The sequence below is a fragment of the Pan troglodytes genome, chromosome 7, assembly GCF_028858775.2.
Source record: "Pan troglodytes isolate AG18354 chromosome 7, NHGRI_mPanTro3-v2.0_pri, whole genome shotgun sequence".
Taxonomy (NCBI): Eukaryota; Metazoa; Chordata; class Mammalia; order Primates; family Hominidae; genus Pan; species Pan troglodytes.
The window spans coordinates 111,760,393-111,787,162 of NC_072405.2; the positions used below are offsets into that span (position 1 = coordinate 111,760,393).

Consider the following 26,770-nt stretch of genomic DNA (forward strand, 5'->3'; position numbering starts at 1 on the left):
ATACAGGTTAAGAGAGAAAGGTGTACAATAAAAACCTCTTTCCTTGGAGAGGGGAACTGCATAAAGATGACTGTGACCATGCTTTTATGTATGAAGCAGAGGAAAGGAAATCAAGAATGTTGGATGCTATGGAGAGAAAACACCCAAAATTATTAGTTCCCCACTACCACCCGTCCCAGCTTGTTTCTTCAGTCCAGTACTTTTATATCCACTGAAAGTTTGTTTTTTTTTTTAAGGGGGGTGGGGTCTCACTGTGTCACTCAGGCTGGAGTGTGGTGGCACATCACGGCTCACTGCAACCTCAATCTCCAGGCCTCAAGTGATCCTTCCACCTCAGCCTCCCAAGTAGCTGGGACTACAAGCATTCACCACCATGTGTGGCTAATTTTTTAAATTATTATTTGTAAAGATGGGTTTTTGCCATGTTGTCTGCTTGGTCTTGAATTCCTGGGCTCAAACGATCCTCCCACCTCAGCCTCTCAAAATGTTAGAATTACAAGTGTGAGCCACTGGCCCAGCCTTCTTTTCCATTTATATTCAGTTGCATAAGCTATATATATATTTAAAACCACTAAATAAAGACAAATCACGTACCATCCCACCTCCAAAAGTTACTTGTTTTGTTTTCTTTTGGTTCATAACCTTATTTGTTTTGACTCACATACTTATTGGTTTAACACAGTTGCTACCATAATCACCAATCATCAGGTGCGTAATAGAATGCCCCACCATTTGGATTTGTCTGATGTTTTCTCTTCAAGATGTGCCTCTCTCAGGGTATAACTTGGTTAAGGTAGTAGCTGCCAGGTTTCTGCACTGAAAAATCACTGTTTTTCTCTTTCCAAATAATTGAATCACTTTGGATTGTTTATATTTTTCCAGAAATGTTCCCATTTTGTCTGTTTTCAAATATTAGCATAAAGGGATTCACAAAATTGTCTTTTTTCAGAAGAGAATTGTCACATCTAAAATTGTCTTCCTTTTCTAATATTTGATTATCTTTGCCAGTTTGTTAGTTTTCTTTGCCATTTCAAAGAACCAATTTTCATCTTAAATTGTCCTTTCTGTCAAGTCTTTACTTCGTTAATTTGTTTTATCTTTATTACATCCATCTTTCTAAGTTCTTCAGGTTAATTCTTTTATTTTTTTCTAACACGTTATATGCTTAGCTCTTTAACTTTTTAGCCTTTATTCCCATCTAACATAAGCAGTTAAAGTATGAAATTTGCCTCTAAGTGCTGATTTATCTATATCCCACAACATATAGTATTTTATCATGGAGTTCTAATTAAAAAAAAGCTTCCTTTAAGAGCTGTTCTTTGACCTGTGAATATTTAGAAAACTATGTTATAATTTCAAAACATATAGTCTTTAAATTTCATCTTCTTTGCTGTTGGTTTAAAATTTAACTATGTTGTGGTCAGAGAATTTGGTTTGTATTATAAGAGTTCTTTGAAATGGGTAGAGTCTTGCTTAATGGCCTGATATTAGGTCAGTTTTCTTATGTATCATGGGTACTTAAAAAATAATACTGGCTTTAAAAAAAAAATCCAGTTTGAAAGTATTTATCTTTTAAAGGTAGAGTTAACCCATTTTCATATATTATAATTGCTGATATATAGAGTCTTATTTTTTCTATGCCATATCATTATTTTTATTTTTGTTTATTTTTGTTGCATTGATCAATATATCTTTTTTTTTGAGATGGAGTTTTGCTCTTGTTGCCCAGGCTGGAGTGCAATGGCGCGATCTCGGCTCACCACAACCTCCGCCTCCCAGGTTCAAGCGATTCTCCTGCCTCAGCTTCCTGCGTAGCTGGGATTACAGGCACTGGACACCAGGCCCAGCTAATTTTTGTATTTTTAGTAGAGACAGGGTTTCACCATGTTGGTCAGGCTGGTCTCGAACTCCTGACCTCAGGTGATCTGCCCGCCTTGGCTTCCCAAAGTGCTGGAATTACAGGCGTGAGCCACTGTGCCTGGCTAATATATCTTTTTTCATTATTTTTCTCTGGTTATTTTCTAGAGCAGTGCTTCTCAAATTTTTGTTCTCAGAATTCCTTTAATACTCTTAAATTATTGAAGTCCCAGAAGAGTTTGTATTTATGTGGGTTATAGCTATTGATATATATCATATGAAAAATTAAAGACAGTAAATTTTAAAAAATACTTATTTATGGCTCAATTAAAATAATAATTGTAAACCATGTGATAGTTATAAAGCATATTAACATATTGTTTTATTTTATTATTATGCTTTTTAACCTTTTTTTTTTCTTTTTGAGATGATATCTTGATATATTGCCCAGGCTGGTCTTGAATTCCTGGACTCAAGCCATCTTCATGCCTCAGCCTCCCAAGTAGCTGGGATTCCAGGTGTGTACCACCACACCCAGCTTGAAATAACATTTTTGAAATGAAACATAACTGGTTGGGTGTGGTGGCTCATGCCTGTAATCCCAGCAGTTTGGGAGGCCGAGGTGGGTGGATCACTTGAGGTCAGGAGTTTGAGACCAGCCTGGCCAACATGGTAAAACCCCATCTCTACAAAAATTACCAAAAATTAGCTGGGTGTGGTGGCACATGTCTGTAATCCCAGCTACTCGGGAGGCTGAGGCAGAATGGCTTGAACCCAGGAGGTGGAGGTTACAGTGAGCTGAGATCATGCCCCTGCACTCCAGCTGGGCAAGAGAGCAAGACTCTGTTTCAGAAAAGTAAAACCTAAACTAAAATTTTCAAAACATACGAATTTAATGAGAAGAGTAGTGTTATTTTACATTTTTGCAACTTTCTTTAATGCCTGGCTTAGCAGATGACTGCTGGATTCTCACATCTGCCTCTTCATTCAATCTATTACAAAATGTTATTTTGGTTAGAGAATCCTGCTTCACACTGATAGTTGGAAAAGGAAAATATATTTTCATATAACTAGATATTCTTTGATACCTCACCAAAATTCAAAACGGGTAGTTTTTAAAGGTTAATTGCAATGTGGAAACTGAAATCATACACTGAACTTTCTCTGTTACATTAAAATCTGTAGGCTTGTCTTGCACTTTGAATAGAACTTATACTTGTGTGTTATTCTATAACATCATGCATTGGCATTTGGAATTATTGGTTGACTGAGTTATTTGGATTTTCCAAATGTTAATGTGCTTCATGATACATTAGCAAAAAATTATATCCATTAACCTCATCAGAAAATAAAGTACTAGAAAGTTATCAGTAGTGGTAGATGCAAGTTTCCAAAAATTTTCTTTTTTTCCTTTTTGTTTTTGCTTGAAAGCTCAAATTTTACCATTGGCAACAAATACTGTCTGTTGTTTTCTGTGAAGTGATAGACTCTCGCTTGGTTTATTTTTGAGAAGACGTCAGCCAAACACTCAAGTTTGAACACGTAGTTTGTCAATATGTCATTCTTTCAGGTAAAAATGGAATCCCTTAAAAAAAGCAGCTAGTTTCAACTCCTACTCAAAGTACTGCACGAGTGCTTTTCCTTGAGGCAATTGCTGTATTTCGGTATGCAGTCAAAGTGCTTTACACGTACTTCCTGCTTTGTCACGCAGAATATTAAAAAGGTTGGTACCCAAAGTGTGAGGTTAATAAAATTAATATTCTACACTGCTTCATGAAGGACATTCTCAAATGAAACTAGCACGTATTTGCTTGTTTGTTTGCTTGTTTTGTTTTTATTGTATGTGATGATAAAAATATAATACCTCAAGTATAGTTTAATGCCGCTGTCTTCATTCATGTCAGAAGCTTGAACTTTTGCCCAACATTAGTTTTATACCATTACTACAAATGTCAACAGAGGGAATAAGGCACATATATCTCAGTATTATTAGGGAAATAGTTTTAAACTCATAAACCCTTGAAAGTATCTAAGTGATTTCTCTAGGTGTCTGCACACCATACTATGGAAATTGTTGCTCTTTAATTTCTATATCCTATCTTTATCCTAGTAATTGTTACCCTTGAACTTTTAATAAGCATAAACTTTTCTATCAATATCAGGAGTTAACCATTATGTATTACTCTCCTTACGTACAAAGAAAAATCAACATGCTTTTTATTTTACCTCATTATTACATAAAAATTTTTTTTGTAGAGACAGAGTCTTGCTATGTTGCCCAGGCTGGTCTCAAACTCCTGGCCTCAAGCAATCCTCCCACCTTGGCCTCCTAAAGCACTGGAATTATAGCTATGAGCCACAGTGCTGGGCCCACTGCACCTTTTAAACAACTCTTCTCCTGTCACCTCTCAGGTGTTTTATTTTAGTTTGGTATTATATTTAAGAATTCTTTCTTAGTGGCATACATTTCATTTCTGTGATCAGAAATCAGCTACAATTAATATTTTACTGACTTATTTGATATTCTCTGATGGCTGTATCAATTTATTTCTTTATCCATGCATATCTTTCTTTACTTTGGCTGAAGGGATAAAGTTTTCAAAAGGGACATATGAGTGGAATCGTTTTTTAATCTTTTCACGACTAAACAGGTATTTTATTTTGCCATCACACTTTATTGATCTTTTGCTCTGTTTAGACTTTCATGTTCAAATCCCTTTCCTCTTGTCTAGCAGCATTTAGTGATATGGATGAGAAGTTTATTGGCTGGCAGTTTCTAGTTCTGTTCTGTTGAATGTTACTTAAGTTTTTTCCCAGTATTTGTAGCATTTTTAAATTTAATCTTCAACCCAAAAATGTCACCAGGATATGAATAGAAGTGCCGCTTTTTCGTTATTCTTTCCAGCACTTTGGTGCCTTGCCAATACTCAAGTTTTTTTCAGCTGTGAGACATTATTATTCTACTCTATTCTAGTCTTCTTTTGTGCATTTGTTTCCTCCCTTTCATCCTCTTCACTGCTTTCTTCTGTAACTCTTGTCAAATTGAACTTTACACCTGTAATCATCCTGCATGCCTTTTAACTTTGTCTTATGATTTTTTGTTTGTTTAAAAACTGGACAATGCTTGATTGCTCAGTTTATTAATTCATTTTGTGCTGTCTTTCCTATTCAGTCCTCATACAAACTTTTATTTTTATTCTAAAAATCATGTAACTTGTTTTGTGGTTCTTGGTTTCTAGTAGCCTGTGCTTGTGTTGTAGGTGCAGTAGCTTCTTTTTACCCCCGTCTCTTTTCAGATTTTTTTTTTTTAACTAACAAGCAAAAAATCAAAAACAAAAACACAACAGCTTTAAGTTGGAACATCAATAAGTCAAATTGCTGCTGGAGTTCCCACATGTAGCTGGGGTACATGTGCCCTCATTGCAAGGCAGGAGGTAGGTACGTGACTGTGCATTTAGGTATATTTGTGACCGAGAAGAATCACAGAAATGGAAACCACTGGAGAACAGAAAGCAGCATGAACTTTTCAGCAGGCAATCCCATAGCGCGCGGCTCTTTTCCTATTCTTTGCCTCTGTATCCTCTGTGTTCCTTCTGGTTCCAGCTGAACCAGTGATAATCCCAAATCAGTCCTGCCTCCTTTTCAGTTTCTCATCATCTTCAGACTTTCTGGAGATTGAAGAGCCATTCAAACCAAATCTTTGAGCTCTTTCCTTTAGCTTATCCAGGTTTCTTGATAGGTTTGTTGTTAGATGACAGACCTTTTGTTGAAACTGAAGAAGTCCCAAACCTAGCTGCCCGGGCAGTTTTCTTACTTTACAAGCTCACAGGTACATGGACTTGTTCAGCCCTCTTCTGCATTCTCTCTCCCTGTGGTATTTCAGATGTAATTTTTACCACTTTCTTCTCTGCTTCCACGTCAACAGTTTTTTCAGGGAGTTCTTCCTCTTTGACAGGGATTTCTATGGGGCTTTGTTTCTTCTTCCTCTGTTTCATCTCCCAGTACATCTTCATTTGCCTCTTCAGCATGCCCTGAAAAATATGCCTGGAGCCAGCACTTTGGGAGGCCAAGGTGGGCGGATCATGAGGTCAGGAGTTGGAGACCAGCCTGGCCAACATAGTGAAACCCCATCTCTACTAAAAATGCAAAAATTAGCCTGGCATGGTGGCATGTGCTTGTAGTCCCAGCTACTCGGGAGACTGAGGCAGGATAATCGCTTGAACCCGGGAGGCGGAGGTTGTGGTGAGCCAAGATTGAACCATTGCACTCCAGCCTGGGCAACAGAGTAAGACTCCCTCTCAAAAAAAAAAAAAAAAAAAATGCCTGGAGCCTTTTGATGGCATCTTGTTTCATTTCCTTGGTCTCCAAACCACAAGGAAGACATTCTTGCTTTAGTTCAGCAATCTTCCACTTATGGTGCACCACCGTCTCGGTCGCCATCTTGTTACCCCTCACTCCAGTAGGCCCCCACCCACTGCCTCTCAAGTATCTTCCTTTTAACATTATTTTCTGTATCTAGCATTAATTATTTTCCTCATAAATAACCTTTTTTGCTCATCTTGGGGCTTCTCTTTTACTCATGTAAGGTTTCCTTAAATTTCCTTAAATTCTCAGTTCTCATATTAAAAGTGAAGAGTTAGACTGAAGACCTTTCAGCCCTGGCAGGGGGCCGCTCTCTTGATGGAAGCTCTGGCTACAGGCTCTGAGGATGCCTGGAGGGTCCTTTGTATATATACAAGTGAGGCCCAGCAGGGTAAGCTGGGGGTTAGACACATGAAAGGACTTTCATGTTGCTTTAAGCTCATGTTTTTTGTCTGTTGCCTTTGTGGCAGTTTGAAGTTACTGTAGGTGTTTTACCATGTTATTTCTCTCTCTGGCCCTAGGAACCCCAAAGGCGGACTCCTCTGTATTTAAGAAGCCAGCTAATGTTGTAATTAGTTCCATTGGGCACACTGTACAGGAACTGGCTTGGCCATAGGCACTGAAGACTTGAGTTTTCCAAGCTCAGAGAGAAAAACAGTCCTCAAGCACACATTAACCCTTCCTGCACCAAAGGTGGGGTGCAGCCTTCTCAACTCTGGCTTCTCCTTTATTCCAGTCTCTTCTGCTTTCTATCTCCTAGAATTGCATTAACATTTCTTTTCCATATTGGCTGTAAACATTAGAGGTAAACCCATGAAATGGTGTTTAAATGGAAATCGGTCCGCAGGCTTGTAAAGTGCTTTTGTGCTTTCTCTCTTACTGCTAGAGATTCAACTGCTGTAATTTCCTCAGAAAAACTGACTCTCTTTTTAATTTTCAAAGCTAATTTGGTTATAACACAATTCTTTCCTTTAAAAATCATATTTTTGTTTGCTCTTAAATATAATAGTTCCCTTATTTCCCAATTCTTTAATCTATATTTCTGTTACATGAATCATTTGCTATCATTTTTCTGTAGGACATTTAAAAATAGATGACCTCTAGTTGTATTATACTAAAGATAAATTAGGACTTGCTACCCATCACCCCATTCAATTCATTCAATAAATATGTGTTGCCTGCCTTCCTGCCTGATATGTACTCTCTAGAATGTTCCAGGACCTTGGAATTCTACAAATAATGTAAACTTGTTGTCTTTCTTCAGGGAGCTTACAAACTCCGCTTTTGCATAATTTCTCTATTACTCTGAATTTGGATATCATCCTCTGTTATATTGGTCTTTTGTATCCTGTCTGTTTATGAGTTTTCCCTTTTCAACTAACTTTTTTCTAATTGTGAAAATAGAGCATGGTCAAGAGTAGGAAATAGAGAAGGATGCATAAGAACTCAGGCTCCGAGGTTGTGCGTGGTGGCTCACACCTGTAATCCCAGCACTTCGGGATGCTGAAGCAGGTGGATCACTTGAGCTCAGAAGTCCAAGACCAGCCTTGGCAATGTAGGGAGACCTTGTCTCTACAAAAATAAAAAAATTAGTCAGGCATGATGGACCACTCTGGAGGCTGAGGTGGGAGGATCACTTGAGCCTGGGAGGTTCAGGTTGCAGTGAGCCATGATTGTGCCACTGCACTCCTCTAGCCTTCTAGCCTGGAGGACAGAGCAAGACCTTATCTCAAAAAAAAAAAAAAAAAAAAAAGAGAGAACTCAGGCACTTGGATGCAATGCTGATCTAATGCTGACTGCTACCTGAACCTGGGCAAGTTACTTAACACTCTATTCTCAATTTACTCATCTGTATGAAGGGCATGATATCCATATCTGACTCTAAGTTTATTATTAACATAAGGAATACATGAGTTAACCCATGTGAGGGGCTTAGAACATTAGCTGGCATATAGTGGATGCTCAATAAGTAGTATGATGGTATTGTTGAAGATTACTTGAAAAGTCAAAAAGTAGAAAGGAGAAAATAAAAATTCACCTATAATCATTGTTAACATTTTAGATTTTGATTTACACACACACCACACACACACACTAACCAATTTTAGTCATTTCATAAGTTGCCATCTCTACAAATTCTCTCCATTTTTAAATTCTTTTCTTGTCCTCTTCCTTTCACTTTCTATTGTAATATCCTTCTCATTGTTTCTAGAGCTCAGTGGGTTACCTTTCCTGTAGCTCTTTAGTTTTATTTCTAATCCTTTTACTTAATAGGTGAAGTAAGAGCATGCTTAGGGCACTACAAAGCTGGGGCTCCCGAGAGGGGGTGGGGGAGAGAGAGAGAGAGAGACCATGCTTCAAGTAGTGGATCAGTATATTTTGCAATCAGTATCTAAAATGAAACCATCTTAATTTCAATGGACATAAATTTTGTTTTACAGTTTATTGTTTTTAAAAACTATGCACTTTATGTGGTGGAGGGCATTATAATATTTTCACTGAATTAATTGAATCTTCTCTTTCCCGAGCATAGCCATCTTTAACGTGAAGCTATCAATATCGTCCTGGGCTTATGGATTCATTTCACTTCTAACATGGAAAGTATCTGTTATCTCTTGTGATTTGCCTCTAGCAAGCACTAAAAGGAGGGATATTGCTGAAAGCAACTAGCAGTCAAACAATCATTTGTGGCATTTAAATTGTGACATTAACCCTGGGTAGGAAAATTGGTTCATTAATTTCCATTTGAAAGTCTTATTCTGTTAATGGGAAAAAGGCCAATATTCCAAAAGAAAAAAGTAGTTATCACATTTTAAACCTTTGCTCTTTCATTTTTGGTCTGAATATGGTCATTTTTTTGCTAGGGAGATGAAGTGGTTACTTAAGTCAGTAATCAGCCGTAGTGAATCAGCTACAAGAAAATGAGACCAATCTCAAGTGCTCAAGACTCAGAATATAAACTATTTAGAGAGTAGAATTCAGCTGGCCGCAGTGGCTCATGCCTGTTATCCCAGCACTTTAGGAGGCGGGATCCGCACAAGGTGGGCGGATCACGAGGTCAGGAGTTCAAGACTAGCCTGACCAACATGGTGAAACCCTGTCTCTACTAAAAATACAAAAATTAGCTGGGCGTGGTGGCATGCACCTGCAATCCCAGCTACTCGGCGGGGGGCTGAGGCAGGAGAATTGCTTGAACCTGGGAGGTGAAGGTTGCAGTGAGCCGAGGTCATGCCACTGCACTCCAGCCTGGGGGACAGAGCGAGACTCCATCTCAAAAAAAAAAAAAAAAAAAAAAAAAAAGAGAGAGTAGAATTCATGTGCTCTCAAGATAAAGGCTATGCTTGTGTGTGTGTGAGAGAGAGAGATAGAGAGAAAGAGAAAGAGGTGGGGGAAAGGACAGTTGAGACAGAGTACATAGCATGAAATCCTGGAAATTATATAAATGTTTCATTACTTCTTCTTAAGGAAAGGGTAGTGGGTAGAAATTTCTTTTTGCCCCTAAGTCAAGTCAGTGTTGGGAATGATGGACAACAGGTAGACGAAAGGAATTCTTAATATCAGGCCTTTGCTGATTGAAGTTTAGCCTTCCCCTCCAGTTGCCTCAGGTCCAAATGTAAATATCCTTGGTTTCCTAGGTCACATTTAAGGAGAATAGAAGAATGAATCTCCACTTTTTTTTTTAAATTTGAAGGGGAGAGTTAAGAGGGAGGAGAAAGATAGTTCAAATTGGATTGATGCTTATTAAATTAAATTTATAATTATGCTTCCTAAAATCAAGGCAACTTACATTTGCATACAACTTTATAGCTCAAAACCAACTTTACAAATATGCTGTGAATTGATTTTATGAAAACCTGAAGAATGCAGCTCCTCCCATTCTCTTATTAATATTTTAAGCCACAACTTTTACTTCAATTCCTCAATGGCAATGGAGCTTTTATTCATTCGTTTAACAGATGTTAATTGACTACCAAGTATGTCGCAGGCACTGTTCAAGGTGCTTGTGATATATTCATGAACAAAACAACCCCAGCCCTGTGGAACTTAGGTTCTAGTGGAGGTAGACAGACAAGGAACATTGACCATAATAAAAAAGTAAGTTACATTGTGTTTAAGGAGGTGATGGCTGTTATGGAAAAAAGAAAGAGTCGAGAGCTGGGTAAGGGAGATAGAAAGTTTTAAAGGAATTGGAAATTCCAGCATGGGTGGAGGCAGGTTGCTGCATTAAATAGGGTAGTCAGGTTAAGTCTCATTAAGGTGAGATTTGGACAAAAGCTTAAAGGAGATGAGAGAGCTAGCCTTAGGTATTTGGGGGAAGAACATTCTGGGAAGATGAAACAGCTGAAGTCAAGGCCTTAAGGTGGGACCTGTGCAGCAAGATGAGAATGAGTGAGAAGCAGAGTATGGGGAGAATAGACTGTAGAAGTAAGGGACCCATGATCCTGGGGGACCTGGTAGGTCATTGTAACAACCATCACTTCTATTCTAAAGGAAAAGGGGAGTCATTACAGAATTGAGCACGAGAGGGCATGATGTGATTTCGTTTCAATGGGATTTCTCTAGATGCTGTTTTGTTGAGAATAGACTGGAAAGGAGGGAGGGGGTAATCATAAAAGCAGGGAAACCTATTAGGAAACTGTATTCATTTTCTATTCCTGTGTAACATACTATCTCAAAACTTAGCAGCTAAACTAGCATACATTCATGATCTCATGCACTTTCTGAGGAATCTGGGAGCAGCTTAGCTGTGAGGTTCCGGCTCAGGGTTTCATAAAGTGGCAGTCAAGTTGTCATCTGGGTTCATAATTGATTCAAGACTTGACTCAGACAGGAGAGTCTACTAGGCTCACTCACCTGGTTGTGGGCAGCCCTCAGTTCCTCACCGGCTGTTTGTCAAGGCTTCAGTTCCTTGCCAAAATATGCCATGATACGGTAGTTTGCTAGCGCAAGGGGATGGGGTGGAAGTAGGGGAGAGACTTACAAAGATGGAAGCTGCAGAGTTTTATTATGTAACTCTGTAGCAATATAATATCACTTCTGCTATGTGCTATTGGTCATATAGACCAACCCTGGTCCAGTGTGGGAGAGGACTCACGAGGGTGTGAATTCTAGGAGTCAAGGATCAATGAGGGCCATATGGGAGGCTGGCTACCACAGAGACAGTGCAATAATCCAAGTGCAAGATGATGGTGGCTTGGACCAGGGTGCTAGCAGTGGAGGTAGTGAGAAGTGGTCAGAGTCTGGATATATTTTGAAAGTAGAACCAATGGGATTTTCTAATGAAGTGGATGTAAGAAAATGAGGAATCAAGTATGACTTCAAGTATTGCAACTAGAAGGGTAGAGTTTTCACCAACAGAGACAGGAAAGGCTGAGGGCAGATAAGGATTTAAAGTGTTGTGTGGTGGTGATTGAAGAGCAGATGTTTGGCTTCCCTATATTGTTTATCTTGCTCTTCTCTAATCCTCATCACGGCCCAATTAGAGGGCACTACTCTGTGTCTAGTGCTCTGCCAGGTACATCACATGCATTTCTCTCATTTAATTTATCAGCTCTTTCACAAATGCAAAAGCTAAGATCCAGACAGGTTGAATCACTTGTTCTATGTGATAGGGCTGGTAAAGTTCTATATGATAGGGATTTGATTCAACGACCATCTCCTGTGGTCACATTCTGGATGTATTTTGTAGCTGTGTTACCCTGGACAACTTAGTTAACCTTTGTGTGTGTTAACATTTTCTACAAACAATCTGACACACTTTAGTTGTAACTGCCTAAGGCCAGTCTGGGTGTGTAGGTGTGTTAATTTACTCAGGGAGATGTGTGTGTGTGTGTGTGTGTGTGTGTGAATGCACTTGGGGATGAAGTAGAGTTTCATGCTTCTAGAAGAAAGCCAAAGACTAAGCTAGAGAAGAAGGTTTTCCAGATCCCAGGGTGAAGCCAGGCTGTTGTGAATCCAAGGCAGGACAAAGGCCAGTGACTGTGCATGGGAACTGCCGGGCTTTTTATTTGATGGAATGCCACTGTTTTGGTGTCATTCGTGGATCTGACACCTCAGTGACAGTTTTCCTCTTTCTCTTTCTTTTTTTTTTTCCTTTTTTTTTGAGACAGAGTTCACTCTGTTGCCCAGGCTGGAGTGCAGTGGCTTGATCTTGGCTCACTACAGCCTCCGCCTCCCAGGTTCAAGCAATTTTCCTGCCTCAGCCTCCCAAGTAGCTGGGATTACAGGCGCGCACCACCACACCTGGCTAATTTTTTGTATTTTTAGTAGAGACAGGGTTTCACCAAGTTGGCCAGGCTGGTCTCGAACTCCTGACCTCAAGTGATCCACCCGCCTTGGCCTCCGAAAGTGCTGGGATTACAGGCATGAGCCAGTGCACCTGGCCTTCAGTGACAGTTTTCTTCGCATAGTCAGTCATCTTTCCATGATACAAATTAAATGGTAGATTATGTAATAAATAACACATAGGCTGTGAAAGTTTTTAGCAAAGGGAGGCCCTGAAAGACTAAAATAGGGAAAATCCTGGAAAATTTTCTGGAGGATGGGATGTTGCAGCTGGACTTTGATAAGAGCACAATTTAGACAGAGAAGCAGGAAGGGAATTTCAGGCAGGGGAACAGTCTGAGGAAAGGTGTAGAAGTAAGAATGGGCATCTTTAGGAAGCTGCAGAGAAAATGGCTTAATTCCTTAAATTAAATAAGTACAAGGAAGTAAATTTTGAAAAGTAGGTTGGAACCAGATAATGGAAGACCTTAAATGTCAGACAGAGGATTTTGGACTTGATGTTATAGGCAGTAAAGAGTCATAGTATACTCTGAAAAAGTTATGTTCTATGAAGATTATTTCACTAGCCTTCAATATGGATCAAAGAGGGGAAAGTTGAAGGCATGAAGAGATAAGACTGGAGCTGTAATAATAAATATGGTGATTGACTTCATGTAAGGGATAAAGAGAAAGAATAATAGCTAGCATGTATGCAGCTTTTATAGTGTGTCAGTATATTTAATTCTGACAAAAATAGCAGGAAGTGAATATCATTATTCTGTCTACATTGGGATACTTCTCCATTTTATAGGTGAAGAAACTGATACACAGAAAGGTTAACTAAGTAATCCAGGGTAACACAGCTAATAAGTGGTGCAGCCAAGATTTGCACCCAGGCAGTCTGGCTTCAGAGTCTGGATATTAAAACAGTACATAAGGTTCAGCCTTGAGTGACTGGGGACAGATAATGATGAGGAGTGCCTGGTTGAGAACTGATGATTAGCTTAGTGTTGAAGACATTGAGTTTAAATTGACAGCAAGATTCTTTTTTTCTTTTTAACTTTCATTTTACATTCAGGGGTACATGTGCAGGTCTGTTATATAGGTAAACTCATGTCACAAGAGTTTGATGTACAGCTTATTTCATCACCCAGGTACTAAGCCTAGTACCCAATAGTCATTTTTTATGCTCCTCTTCCTCCCCTCCCCTCACCCCCCGCCCTCTGGTAGGCACCAGTGTCTGTTGTTTGTCTCTTTGTGTCCTTTTGTTCTCATCATTTGGCTCCCACTTATAAGTGAGAACATGCAGTATTTGGTTTTCTATTCCTGTGTTAGTTTAAGGATAATAACCTCTGGCTCCATCCATGTTCCTGCAAAGGACATGATCTTGTTCTTTTTTATGGCTGCATAGTATTCTATGATGTATATGTACCACATTTTCTTTATCCATTCTTCTATTGATGGGCATTTAGGTTGATTCCATGACAAAAGGATTCTATGTAGAAATACAGAAATGGCTCTCAGGTACTATATATCTGTTAGTCATTAAAGTAGAGCAATGAAAGCTGTAAGAACAATGATGTACAGAAATAAGAAAAATACCAAGGAATGGTCAGAGTTAAAGAAAGAAGAGGAGAACAGGTAGAACAGAAATTAGGAAAGAATGGTTGGCTAAAGAGAAGAACCACCTTAGCATAGTGTCTCACAAGTAAAGCAGGATTTTACAAAAGCAAAAAAATGGCCAAGAAAATTCAAGGAGTTAAGACCTGAAAACAGTCCATTGGACTTTGAGCTGGTTATTAGTAGAATTAGTTCTATGGAGCGTACTACTACTATCTAACTATTATCTATGGAAGATCTATAATGCACCAAGCACTTCAAATGTAAATATCTGAGTGATTCCTTTAGAATAATATTATAAAATATCATGATACAGAGGAAGAAATGGAAGCTCAAAGAGACACCTGCTCATCAAGGAGATGAGCAACTCATCTAAATTCACTCATTGATAGAGCTGAGATTTAAACTGAAGTTACCCAACTCCAAAAGCATCCTCCCCCTATATCAAGACAAAAATTCCATAAAACACAAACAAACCAATGTCCTTGTAGAAATGGATATGAGAAGTTGATTAAAAGTAATAATTTGTGTGCATACTTCACCATCCTAATTTTTTCCTTTGTTATTTTCTTTTTAAAAAAAATTTCTTTTCTGTCCTTTGTTTTGTTCTCTACAAACCCTTGTGTCTAGGGCTGATTTTCAACAGATCACGGTGAGGGAGCTGCCCTGTTACATAAGAAGCCCTGACCCAGAAGCAGATCATCCACTAATGGTTTAGAACGGGGTTTCCCATGAACATGCATTGTGTGACGGGCACTGTCCTAGTTTTTGTTTTGGATCCCAAGTGTCTTTATAAGTGGATTTGTGTCTGGATCTGTTGACCGTAACTGCACATATCTTTAGACGGGGAAAATGTTATGTGTTAAGCTTCCTCTGCTTCTCCCCAGCAAAGCATTCCTGCATTTGACTGCTATTATACTCAGGGGAGCATGGAGGGGGCTGTCCAGGCAGAATGATCTGGAGCCTTGGAGACTGGCTGGTCTTGGTCTCAGTGGCACAGCTGCATGGTCCCTTTCATCACTTCAGCTGATGACTCATCTCTCAGCCATCTCCCAGCATCCACACAGAAAAGTCATGGATTAAAGAAAACTAACAAGAAAAAAAAAAAATTTGTCTGTGTGACATGGCCTTAGCCTTGCTGTGATTGCTCTGGCGATCCCCAAAATTTTCCTCCAAAGCAGGACCTTGGGATCGAGTTTACAGTTGCTGTTTACCGTTCTGTGTTTGAGGCTACCCAGGACATAGCCCACCTAAAGCTTCACAAAGGATATTTAAGAAGCGGACCAGAGCAGAATTAGAATTGCCCTTCCAAAAGAGCAATGATAAAACAGCTTCAGAGTGTTCCTAACTGTGGTGAAAGTTGTTCTGTGAAACTTTCCTATCTTTACAAGTCTACATTTTTGCTCAGTGTACCAGAGAGATTATTCTGTTTTTATTAAATTAAACTTCATTCAACAGTGCTGTGTACCAGAGAGATTATAATTTGTGAAGAGAAAACCAAATTCATTGCATAGTTAAAGGGAAGAGCATAAAAGGCCCCTGTGGCTGCCAAGAATGTGAAAAGAAACAGCTAATAATGTTGTGATTTCCCAAAATACTTTTTCCACTGATCACATAAGGATTCATCAACAATTTCATTTTAGGGGAAAGGCTGATGGCGCTCTTAAATTTATGAGCAAAGCTTTGTGCTAGGAAAGATGAAATCAGCAAGCTAAGAGACTCAGCAGGAGGAAGTAGGGATTTCAAGAAGGAAGATTTAGGGAAAAATCCCTCCAGTGAATCAGGACACATCTTAGTGTAAATCGAGAGTTGGCTCTGATCCTTCAGCTTGGTGCTTCCTGCTAAACTTTTGGAATTTATAATTAACACCTCACCCCACCTGCACTCCTCCACAGCAATGTGTGCATCTCTGAGGCATGACAGAGTAAAATCCTCATCCTTTTCAATGGTGTGATCACTCCAAATAACATGAAGTCCTTCCTGCAGGACTGGGCATTTTTGGAAGTGTGCATGCCTGTGCCTTCATGGGCAACGACTGAGGTTCCAAATCCTCTGTTTTACTCTCCAAGTGGAGGCTGCAGACCAGGCACCGAGGGTGGCCCCAACTAATCAATTGTGGGGGGCCGGTGACATTGTCACAGCCAGGGCCCACCACCTCTGCTACCTTCTTAGTTCTTTCTGGAGGCCTCATTATAGAACCTCAGGAGTCCACCAGCATATCCTGTCTCCAAATCCAACCCTGCATATTTAGAAGTTTTCTACATGGAAATGCTATTTTATCATTAGATTAAATATGTAAATTTTTCTAATGGACTCTCCAAAATAAATACAAATATGCTCCTTTTGTAAGAAAATCCCATTATTCTGCACTACCAAAGTATCCTTCACTTTAAAAAGCATTTCCCACATCTCACCATCTCAGCATTGACCAGCACATTCCTACCTATGCTTCAGCTTTGTTTAGAAATGTTGGCCCCTTATTTGTCCTGTCATTAGGTTAGTCCCCTCTGTCGTGTGCCCTCACAGCACCACCCATGTCCTTTCTCACACGCATGGCCCTGTGATAGTGATATTCTCTCTCTCTGGCAGGTACGTGGGGTAAAGAACATTATGTCACGTACCACTCCATCCTTAACAACCAGCACAATGTCTGGCAACTATTGGGCTCTCAATAAATATTTAAAGAATATTGTTGAATGAACAACTTCAATTTCCCTTCAATTAATGATTATCTTTAAGACTTTTAAATTATACTCAACTTTACCAAAAATTGATATATCCACAAATTTTACGGGAACATAAAACTGTGCAGTGATAGTCATACCTGTTATTTGCAAAGTACTATGCAGTTTGCAGAATCCTATTTTATCAATTATTTTATTTGATCTTCATAAGCACATTGTAAGGTAAGCAGGCACTGAACTATTTAAGAAAGTGAACGTTAGACATTACCCAGCTTCTCACCACTGTAAATGGTGAACAAATACTTACTTCTAAGGCCTATACTACTCCATGTCACCACAGTGCCTAACAGTGTGGTAGTAAGCCCGCCAACCAGGGTGTTTTCTCATGTATTCCAAGAAGCCTGATTATACCCTTGTAATCTAACTCATTTGCAATTGAGTCAATGTTCTCTCTTTCCTTCCAATCAGTTTCACCAAACCACTGGCTCAAAGAGCCTGACTCAGAGGCCTAGCGACCGGAATTCCACTCTGCTAAACGTGCATTTCCCATCTGCCCCACCCCAAACATATCTTACCAATGTCAGTGTCTTTTTTTCTGACCTGACACCAAAGCATGCATCATGACAGCACACAAAGGGCCCTTGACACACTTTTCATTGTGAGTTCACGCCAGTTCTCCATCACGAAGTGAGCTGAGGAACCATCTACCGTTAGGAGATCCCATAGGGATGTCAGCAAAAATAGACCTCTTTTTTTTAGTCTTTTTTTATTTTCCATTTTATTTCATTTCTATATTTTTCATTTCAATAGCTTTAGGGGTACAGGTGGTTTTTGGTTACATGGATGCATTGTATAGTGATGAAGTCTAGGCTTTTCATGCACCTGTCACCTGAATAGTGTACATTGTACCAATGTTTATTATATCACTCTGTTTGCCTTTGCATACCCATAGCTGCTTAGCTCCCACTTATAAGTGAGAACATGTGGTATTTGTTTTTTGTTGTTGTTGTTCCTGAGTTACTTCACTTAGGATAGTGGCCTCCAGTTCCATCACTGTTGCTGCAAAAGACCTCCTTTCATTCTTTTTTAATGGCTGAGTACTATTTCATGGTGTGTGTGTGTGTGTGTGTGTGTGTACACCACGTTTTCTTTAACCACTCATAGATTGATGGGTACATAGGTTTTTTTCCATATCTTTGCAATTGTGAATTGTGCTGTAATAAACATACAAGTGGAGGTGTCTTTTTAATATAATGACTTATTTTCCTTTGGGTAAATACCTAGCAATGGGATTGCTGGAAGTAGTGGTAGATCTACTTTTGGTTCTTTGAAAAATCTCCATACTGTTTTCCATAGAGATTGTACTAATATACATTCCTATCAACAGTAAATAACTGTTCCCTTTCCCACATCTGCACCAACATATGTTGGTTCTTGGCAAAAAGGGACCTCTTTTATGACTGCATGATCATCAGAAGTCCTTGGCAGTTGAATTTCTATTGATTGATGTTGGTGTTGCCTTTGCCAGCCTTGTCACATGTCCCTGCCATGTTACGATGTGCTGACATAGGTGTTAACTGAAATACAATGTCTCATTGTTCCATGTTGGTTCCATTTCAATGAACAAGCATATGAGGGCTAGGAGAGAAGTGACCAAACCTCTGCAGGCTCTGTTATTTGATAGCCGAGCACCCAGCAGGGGAAATGCTGAGGACTGTCATGGTCTTTGGGTACTTGAGTCATCATACTCACCTGAAGACATTGCCTTGTTTGTAAATTGCTGCTTTATGCAAGGCTGGCTTGGTTAGGATTGATTGACTCCCACCCATTTCTGTTTCTACTGTAAATTCCCCATATAGACTCCCTCACTTTCCATGATGGTCTTTGTAGCTTGTAGTTTTTATATCACCTAAATATTGTAGAATTCTGTTGTAGCACAGGATCTACAATAGAGTCCGTCTCATTGCTGCTGTTCCATATCATTTTACACAGCATTACCTGAATACACTGTGTTTGCAAAGTAGCTTACATTGCCTTTTACATTGAGACATGGGTTGGTCTATAATTTGCTAGTAATTTCAAGTATAGATTAAACTAGATAAAACAGTTTTCAATAATCATTAGCATATTGATTACATTTAATGTCTTACACATATTTATAATGAGAACTCAGAGAATTAAATGAAACCTGCTCTCTCTTAGGGTTCCATTCTTGCATTCATTAATAAAGAATAATTAGGCCAGGCATGGTGGCACATGCCTGTAATCCTTGCACTCTGGGAGGCCCAGGCACATGGATCACCTGAGGTCAGGAGTTTGAGAACAGCCGTCTCTACTAAAAATACAAAAATTAGCCAAGCAAGGTGGCGGGTGCCTGTAATCCCACTTACTTGGGAGGCTGAGGCAGAGAATCCTTGAACCTGGGAAGCGGAGGTTTCAGTGAGCCGAGATTGCACCATTGCACTCCAGCCTGGACAACAAGAGTGAAACTCTGTCTCAGAAAAAAAAAAAAAAGAATAAATAAATAAAATTACTTGGCCCCTAGAATGACTGGATACAGAGCTCTGAGTTTGAAGAGGACCAATTGTTTTAGTCAATTTTGTGCTGCTATAACAGAATACCTGACCCTGGGTAGAAATTTATTGGCTCACAATTCTGGAGGCCCGGAAGTCCAGGATCAAGGGGCAGCATCTGACCAAGGACTTCTTGCTGCATCATCTTATGGGGAAAGATGGAAGGGTAAAGAGAGAGTAAGATGGAAAGAGAGCAAGAGGGGGTGAAGCTATTTCAGTCACAATGAACCCACTCCTTTGATAATGGCATTGATCCATTCATGACCTAAACACCTCAACACCACGTGGGAGCCCTACCTTCCAATACCATCACAATGTTGACTAAATTTTAACTTAGGTTTTGGAGGTGATGAACATTCAAACCATAATACCAACTTATACTACTGGTACTACTTTTTAAAGACTTATTACTTCTCATAGACAGTAAAAAAAATAAATCAGCAGTTGTCACTTTAACTTTAAACTTCTTCCCTTCCTTCCCCCCCATTCTGGGGAAATAAAAATTAATGTTTGTAGTCATGTAATATGTATATTATTAGGGGTAAAAAATTTGCTCTCTCTGAAAATGAACCTCACATTTCTCTTGTTTTTACAGTAATAAAAGACTAGTGGCCTTAGTGCCCATGCCCAGTGACCCTCCATTCAATACCCGAAGAGCCTACACCAGTGAGGATGAAGCCTGGAAGTCATACTTGGAGAATCCCCTGACAGCAGCCACCAAGGCCATGATGAGCATTAATGGTGATGAGGACAGTGCTGCTGCCCTCGGCCTGCTCTATGACTACTACAAGGTAGGTCCCCAGCCTCCACTTTTCTCTTCTTCCTGCTCCAGGACAACCCTTTGCTGGTGGGAAGAAGGAACAGATTGTTTGTCCCAGGCCAGGGAACTAATAGCATTTCCAAAGTCAATATAGAATTCAGCCTCTTCCTGTTCTCCTTGCTCCCTGCTTCCCCATCTACAAAGCTCAACTTTATCACCCACCCAGAGGAAGTGCTCATTTTGGGATAATATTTTTTGTGTTCCTTGTTCACACGCATAAATATTATTTGCATATTATTCTTACCATATTATAAATACTTCCTTGTTGCTATGTTTACTTTAGGATTATTATTTTTGCTGAATGAAGTATATTACATTGTGTGGCTTTATTAGTCCATTTTCACACTGCTGATAAAGACATACTGGAGACTGAGAAGAAAAAGAGGTTTAATTGGACTTACAGTTCCACATGGCTGGGGAGGCCTCAGAATCATGGCGGGAAGCAAAAGGCACTCCTTACATGGCAGTGGAAACAGAAAATGAAGAAGATGCAAAAGTGGAAACCCCTGATAAAACCATCAGATCTTGTGAGACTTATTCGCTATCACGAGAACAGTATGGGGGAAACTGCTCCCACAATTCAAATTATCTGCCACAGTGTCCCTCCCACAACACATGGGAATTATGGGAGTACAATTCAAGATGAGATTTGGGTGAGGACACAGAGCCAAACCATATCAGTGGCTGTACCATAATTTAGTTATTGCTCAGTGGTTGAACATTTAGGTTGCCTCTAGATTTTTCTATTTATTAGAAACATTCAGGGTTTCTAGATTTTTCAGTTTTATAAGGAACATTCCAGTGAACACTTTCGTGGAAGACTTTTGCAGGAATTTCAACACCTAATTTTGTTACAACCCTAACTTTCTCCATTTGTTTTGATGAGTAGTAAATTTTTATTTTGAAAAAGTCTTAAGGCAAAATAAATGTAATGCACTTATATTTCAAAAATATAATTGCCATATACTACCTATAAAATAGGAGTATTTCAGGAAATCAAACAAAAAACAATGATTTTTCTCAAGCATAAAGAACTATGCCTGGTATGACCTGCTCCTTTTGAATTATTGAAGTATAAAAAGTTGACAAGTATTTACTGAATGAGATTTATTGCCTGCCTTGATTGTAAACACCTTTGGCTGATGCTGGGAATTGGCACAAATGTGAGGATGGCTGTGTTTATTTTGCTGGTTGGGCACAATGAACTCTTATTAACTCTTATTTTAGAATAAGAACTGAATCCCACCTCCCCTTCTCCCTCCATCATGGAAAAACCAGAGAGTTCAGCAAAATCATGCAGGAAAGATAATTTCCCTTTTAGTAACCTTTGGTCTCGCTTCCTGTTTCCTTTCTGCTTCCTACTTCCTGTTAACTTCCAGCAGCCTCCACTTTGCAAGCTATTGTCTCCTGTCTCTCCCCTAGAACAGTTCTCATGCTTTCAAAAAATCTCCCACCACCACCTCTGGCATTGCCACCACACCTATTCTTCTGCCAGAGTTTTCTAAAATTACACGTTCCTTTCCCAACTTCTTTCCCATTAAAACACTCAGGAGGGATTCCTTCTTGGGGAGATGATTGAAAACAAAGCGAGGCTTTATCTAAGATGAAGAGCAAGGTATGAGTGGCAGGTGCAAGTGACTGACAGGTAGGACCATCCAGGGTATTTTAAATAAGGATATTGCTAACTCAAATAAATGCATCCTTTATAGTTAAGAAGTGCTAGAGAAATATATGAAGGGCTTTCTATTGGTCTAGGCTTTCTCCAGTCTAGGCTGACTTTCCCACTTATCAAGAGAGCCAGCATTGGCAGATTGTGACCACCCTCTTATGAAGGCATAAAACTCCCAGCAGGACTCCTGACATAGCAAGAAGGACCTTAACTTTGGGGGACTTGGGCTCCAGATGAAAGGATGCTTTAAGGCCTAAACTACATTGCATGTAACTAAGGCTATTTTCTCTACAGTGAAGGGGAATTCCTGAAAAAAAAAAAAAAAAAAAAAAAAGTCTGAAAACCAAAATGATTTCATGGTAGGCTTTTTATTCTTCTTCTTCTTTTCTGGCTGTGGTTGTTTTATAGTTTTCATTCTTTCTGATTGAGGATCTCATTTGAGAAATGCAAGGATAAATTCTAAATGTTTCAAATTGAAAATTTTCAAAATGTATTGAGGATAGTTGGGAAGCACAGAACTCATCAAATTAGGCTGCTTCGTGTACTGGGCCACTTCTTGAGGGCTTAACTGTTTTTGGTCTCATCGTTAGAAAGAAATTGAAAAGTGATTTTCTTCTATGATGAAAAAATAGTCAAAACTTGACAGTTGTATTGATCTTCAAAATCTATAAATATATCTTTAAAGTGACCCTGATTTGATTATTCAGATCATTACAACTTCTCTTTGTAACATTTTTTTTTTTTTGAGATGGAGTCTTGCTCTGTCACCAGGCTGGAGTGCAGTGGCACGATCTTGGCTCACTGCAACCTCCACCTCCCGGGTTCAAGTCATTCTCCTGCCTCAGCCTCCCAAGTAGCTGGGATTACAGGCACACTCCACCATGACCAGCTAATTTTTGTATTTTTAGTAGAGATGGGGTTTCGCCATATTGGCCAGGATGGTCTCGATCTCTTGACCTCGTGATCTGCCCTCCTCAACCTCCCAAAGTGCTGGGATTATAGGCGTGAGCCACCATGCCCAGCCTGTTTGAAACTTTTATAATGTTAAATTAATATGTCAGTTAATAGTTTTCATAAGGCTTTGAAGAAATATATTGATTACATTTAGGAGAAATATGTTGTTCCTATTCTTTAAAATATAGATTTTATTCTGTTATTGTGAAATGGATATAATTTCATATATCTGTATTTGATGACAATTCTTTTTTTGTGTTAGTGAGAAAGAGAAGCATATCCTGAAACAAACATAATTAGTAATTTTTTTTTTTTTTTAGACAGAGTCTCGCTCTGTTGCCCAGGCTGGAGTGCAGTGGCATGATCTCAGCTCACTGTAACCTCTGTCTCCCGAGTTCAAACAATTTTCCTGCCTCAGCCTCCCAGGTAGCTGGGAATAAGACATGCATCACCGCAACCGGCTAATTTTTGTATATGTATTTTTAGTAGAGACGGGATTTTGCACATGTTGGCAAGGCTGCTCTTGAACTCCTGGCTTTGAGTGATCCACCGGCCTTGACCTTCCAAAGTGCTGGGATTAGGCGTGAGTCACCACGTCCAGTCCATAATTAGTAATTTATGAAGGCAATATATTTTATTTCCCACAGATGCAGAGGATAATTAAGTATTAGTAAATATGGGTGATTAAGTACTAGTAAATATGGTACCTAGATTACTTGTCCTCTTATGCTAGCATTCAAAGGAAAGTTGAAATATTGCTTTCTGTAACTATTCTGAGATACCAGGTAGGGAGTTTACATAAAACTCAAGTTGCAGCCAAGTCTAGAACTCCTTCTGTTGAATTAATATTTCCAAGACTGTGTGGACTACTAGAGTTACATAGCTTCTTTTATTTCACATGAGCTTTGCTATACTTTTGCTTGAAACATTTTAGTGTTTCTGGAAAGAATTGGTCTTATTTTCAAACACTGTATGTTCAAATGATCATTTTGAAGCCCTTTTCAGTTGCCTGGGTGTTCACAGCTTATATATGTTGGTGTTAAAGTTATAACAAAGTTAAATGTCCCTTGAGGATAGACCTTTTTCTGTAGTCAAGTGAAATGTTAATGAAACACAGCAGTCTGTTTTTTTGGTTTAAATGCGTGTAAACTCTGGGAAGTTAAGTTATTGTAAAAATTGCTGCCATGTTATCATTCACATTTTATAGACTTTGTATGCCTCTTCAGAGGATGAATTGATTCTATTTTTGTCAAAGAAACCATTTTTCCTCACTCCTGAAGTTGGAGTATATCACACCTGTGGGGACAGTCATGGACTCTGTCCACAGGGAGGAGTTCATGAGCTACACGCAGGCACTCCAGAAATGGTGGTCCCTGTCCTGTGAACGTGGCAAAGGCATACCTTTGCATAATACTTCATAAATTTCAAGGTCTTTTCACCTACAGTTGATAACTGTCACCACAGATCATTGCAGTGAAGTCCATCAGGTTTTACATTTTATAGTTCATGCAACTCAGTGGGATTTACCCAAGATCACAGGACAATCCTGTATGTTTCCTAATAGCCATTGTTTTACAATGTCCACCATTTACAAAATGCCCTTTTTTCAATCCATTTAAAAATTTTAAAAGTATGCATTTGGAGCTTAATAAGTTGCTTACTCATAAAGTGGTGTTTATTTTTAAAACCCAAATATATAGAATCAGTCATAATTTAGAGACTAAAATTCTAGCCCAGTTCTCTATCCAGTTTAAACTACTTACCAGTAATAGCTCCATAGTTGTGCGACCTTTCCATGAATTCCAGGCATGACAGAAAAATGTGACAGATTCAATTAGCCAGATATTTAAAAAATGTTTTGACTTACTTTATGTAACTTTATTTTCCTCTTGAAAGAGCTGGTTTATCATCATCTGGTTCCAGCTGTAGTGAAAAATAGGCTTCCCTGGTCAGTTAGTTTCTATCTGTTCTATTGACCAGTACTGCTGGAAACCAATTTGTTGGTTGATTTGTTTGTCCATCTATCCATCTATCCATCTATCCATCCATCCATCCATCCATCCATCCATCCATCCACCCACCCACACACACACACACCCAAAAAATATTCACTAAGTAGCTATGACCTCCCAGTAATGGGGGTAAATATTGGATATCTAATGGCAGATGATATTCAGTTCACCACCTCAGAGAGATCACCGACAATCACAGTCCAGGACAAACACATTGCTATAAACCCATAACCATGGTTTATGGAGGTCAATGGTCAAAAAGGGACATGTTCCAAGAGCAGTGGGTTGACTGACAACCTCCCAGATAATTCACCAGCTTTCCAGAGGAAGCAATGCCTACTCTGCCACAGAGTAGAGGATGATCTGTCACATGCACAGACCAGGACAGAAAGAGAGAGAGACAGAGAGTTGGTGAGGGGAGTTCATAACAAGGGTAAGATGCCTAAGATGATTCCTGGATTAATCAAGGCAGAGAGTACAGAATAAAGGCTCTGAGGAGAACAATAATTAAGAGTTGAGTTTGATGTGCCTGCAGGATGTCCAGGTAGGGACATCTAGGACTCAAGGGAAGAGACCAAGTTCAGAGTTCTCAGTTTATCTAAAGATGGTTTGTAAAGCCAAAGTTTCAAAAAAGAGCATGGTTCAAAGAAGAGCAAACCCGCAGGTTAATAACCACCTTTATGGTATTGTGCCTAGCACCTTAAACCGAGCACAGCTGTCAGCACAGAGCTCACATCAGGGGCTCTTGGCAACAACAGCATTCACTTCCATGAACCTTTGGGAGTCGCTAACATGTTTCAGTGTTTGGAATCCCTATTCTTCTATTTCTTTGGTCCTGCCCTTTCCAGGCCATTTTCATTGATCAATTGATTCTTTCAATAAGTATTTAGTGAGGGCCTACTACATTCCAGGCATTGAGGACATAACCATGTACAAGGTAGGCATAGAGACTGCCATATCATGGACACAGAAAATTAGATGGGACTCAAAGTATGGGCACAAGTTAGCCTGGAGAAGGCATGGGTGGTAGTGTGGGGGTAGGAGGGGTGGGGCATGTTCTAGGCAGAGAGGACTTTGTGTCATGGCTCTTTTATGAGAAGGAGCATATGCATGGTCGTAGATATAGTTGGCCCAAGTGTGAGAAGCAAAAACAGGGGCTGCCTACATTGAGATGGGAGACGTATTTGAGACTACCTACCTGAGAGTAATGGGAAGCACTGATGGGCTTTAAGTATAATAGCAACACGACAAGATCAGACTGCATTTTAAGCAGACCACTCTGAGTCTTCCTAATGGATCCAGAAATAATTCACAGTTATGAAATGAAGGAGAGGAGAGACCAGTTAGCTGATTCAGCAGCCCAAGCAAGGGACCCTGGAGGCTGAGCCTGGAGGCTGGTGTCCAGGGGCAGGGGATGGGTTTCAGAGGCACAGGGGACTTTGTGCCACCTGGTTGGAAGAGGAGAGGGCGAGGGATGCCTGACAGTCCAGAAAAATGTGATGGTGCCATAGCACACAACAAAAGAAGTAAATCATCTGTCCGTGCTTCAGAGGCCTTTCCTCGTCTGGCCTTTGCTCATCTCTGAGGCCACATCTCCCCCAACTCATTCCTCATGCGGGACATGCCTTCCTTGTTTTGTCCTGCCCTCTAACCTTTTTATAAGCAGCCCTGGTGGCTAGAAAGCCTTCTCCATCCACCTGACAAATTCCTACCCATGGCTCAGCCCCTCTGGGGAGCTCTGTCCTCTAGGCTTCCAGAGAACCCTGTCAGTAGCACAGTTTTATCTCGTATCATGGGGTATTAAATTTTTAAAACACTATAGGAATAACTATATTTTAGGAAAGAAACTAAGTGCTCTCTAGTGGGGTGGGCGAGTCATAAACTCAGGGTATAGTGGCAGGCAGAGCTGGGGAGGCAGGTCTCCTTTTTTCTATATATGTACAGTTTTCCAGTTT

At 39.7% G+C, this 26,770-nt stretch overlaps 1 protein-coding gene and 1 pseudogene across 1 annotated transcript in view; one reads left to right on the plus strand and one right to left on the minus strand.

The window, feature by feature from the left end:
- GRHL2 (grainyhead like transcription factor 2) overlaps positions 1 to 26,770 on the plus strand; it is a 178,251-nt gene that overhangs the window by 30,783 nt on the left and 120,698 nt on the right. The window contains exon 2 of the mRNA XM_519890.9: positions 19,956 to 20,151. Coding sequence (XP_519890.3) covers positions 19,956 to 20,151 — 196 coding nt within the window. The remainder of the gene's footprint in view (positions 1 to 19,955; positions 20,152 to 26,770) is intronic.
- LOC134810828 (SAP domain-containing ribonucleoprotein-like) lies at positions 5,384 to 6,311 on the minus strand (annotated as a pseudogene).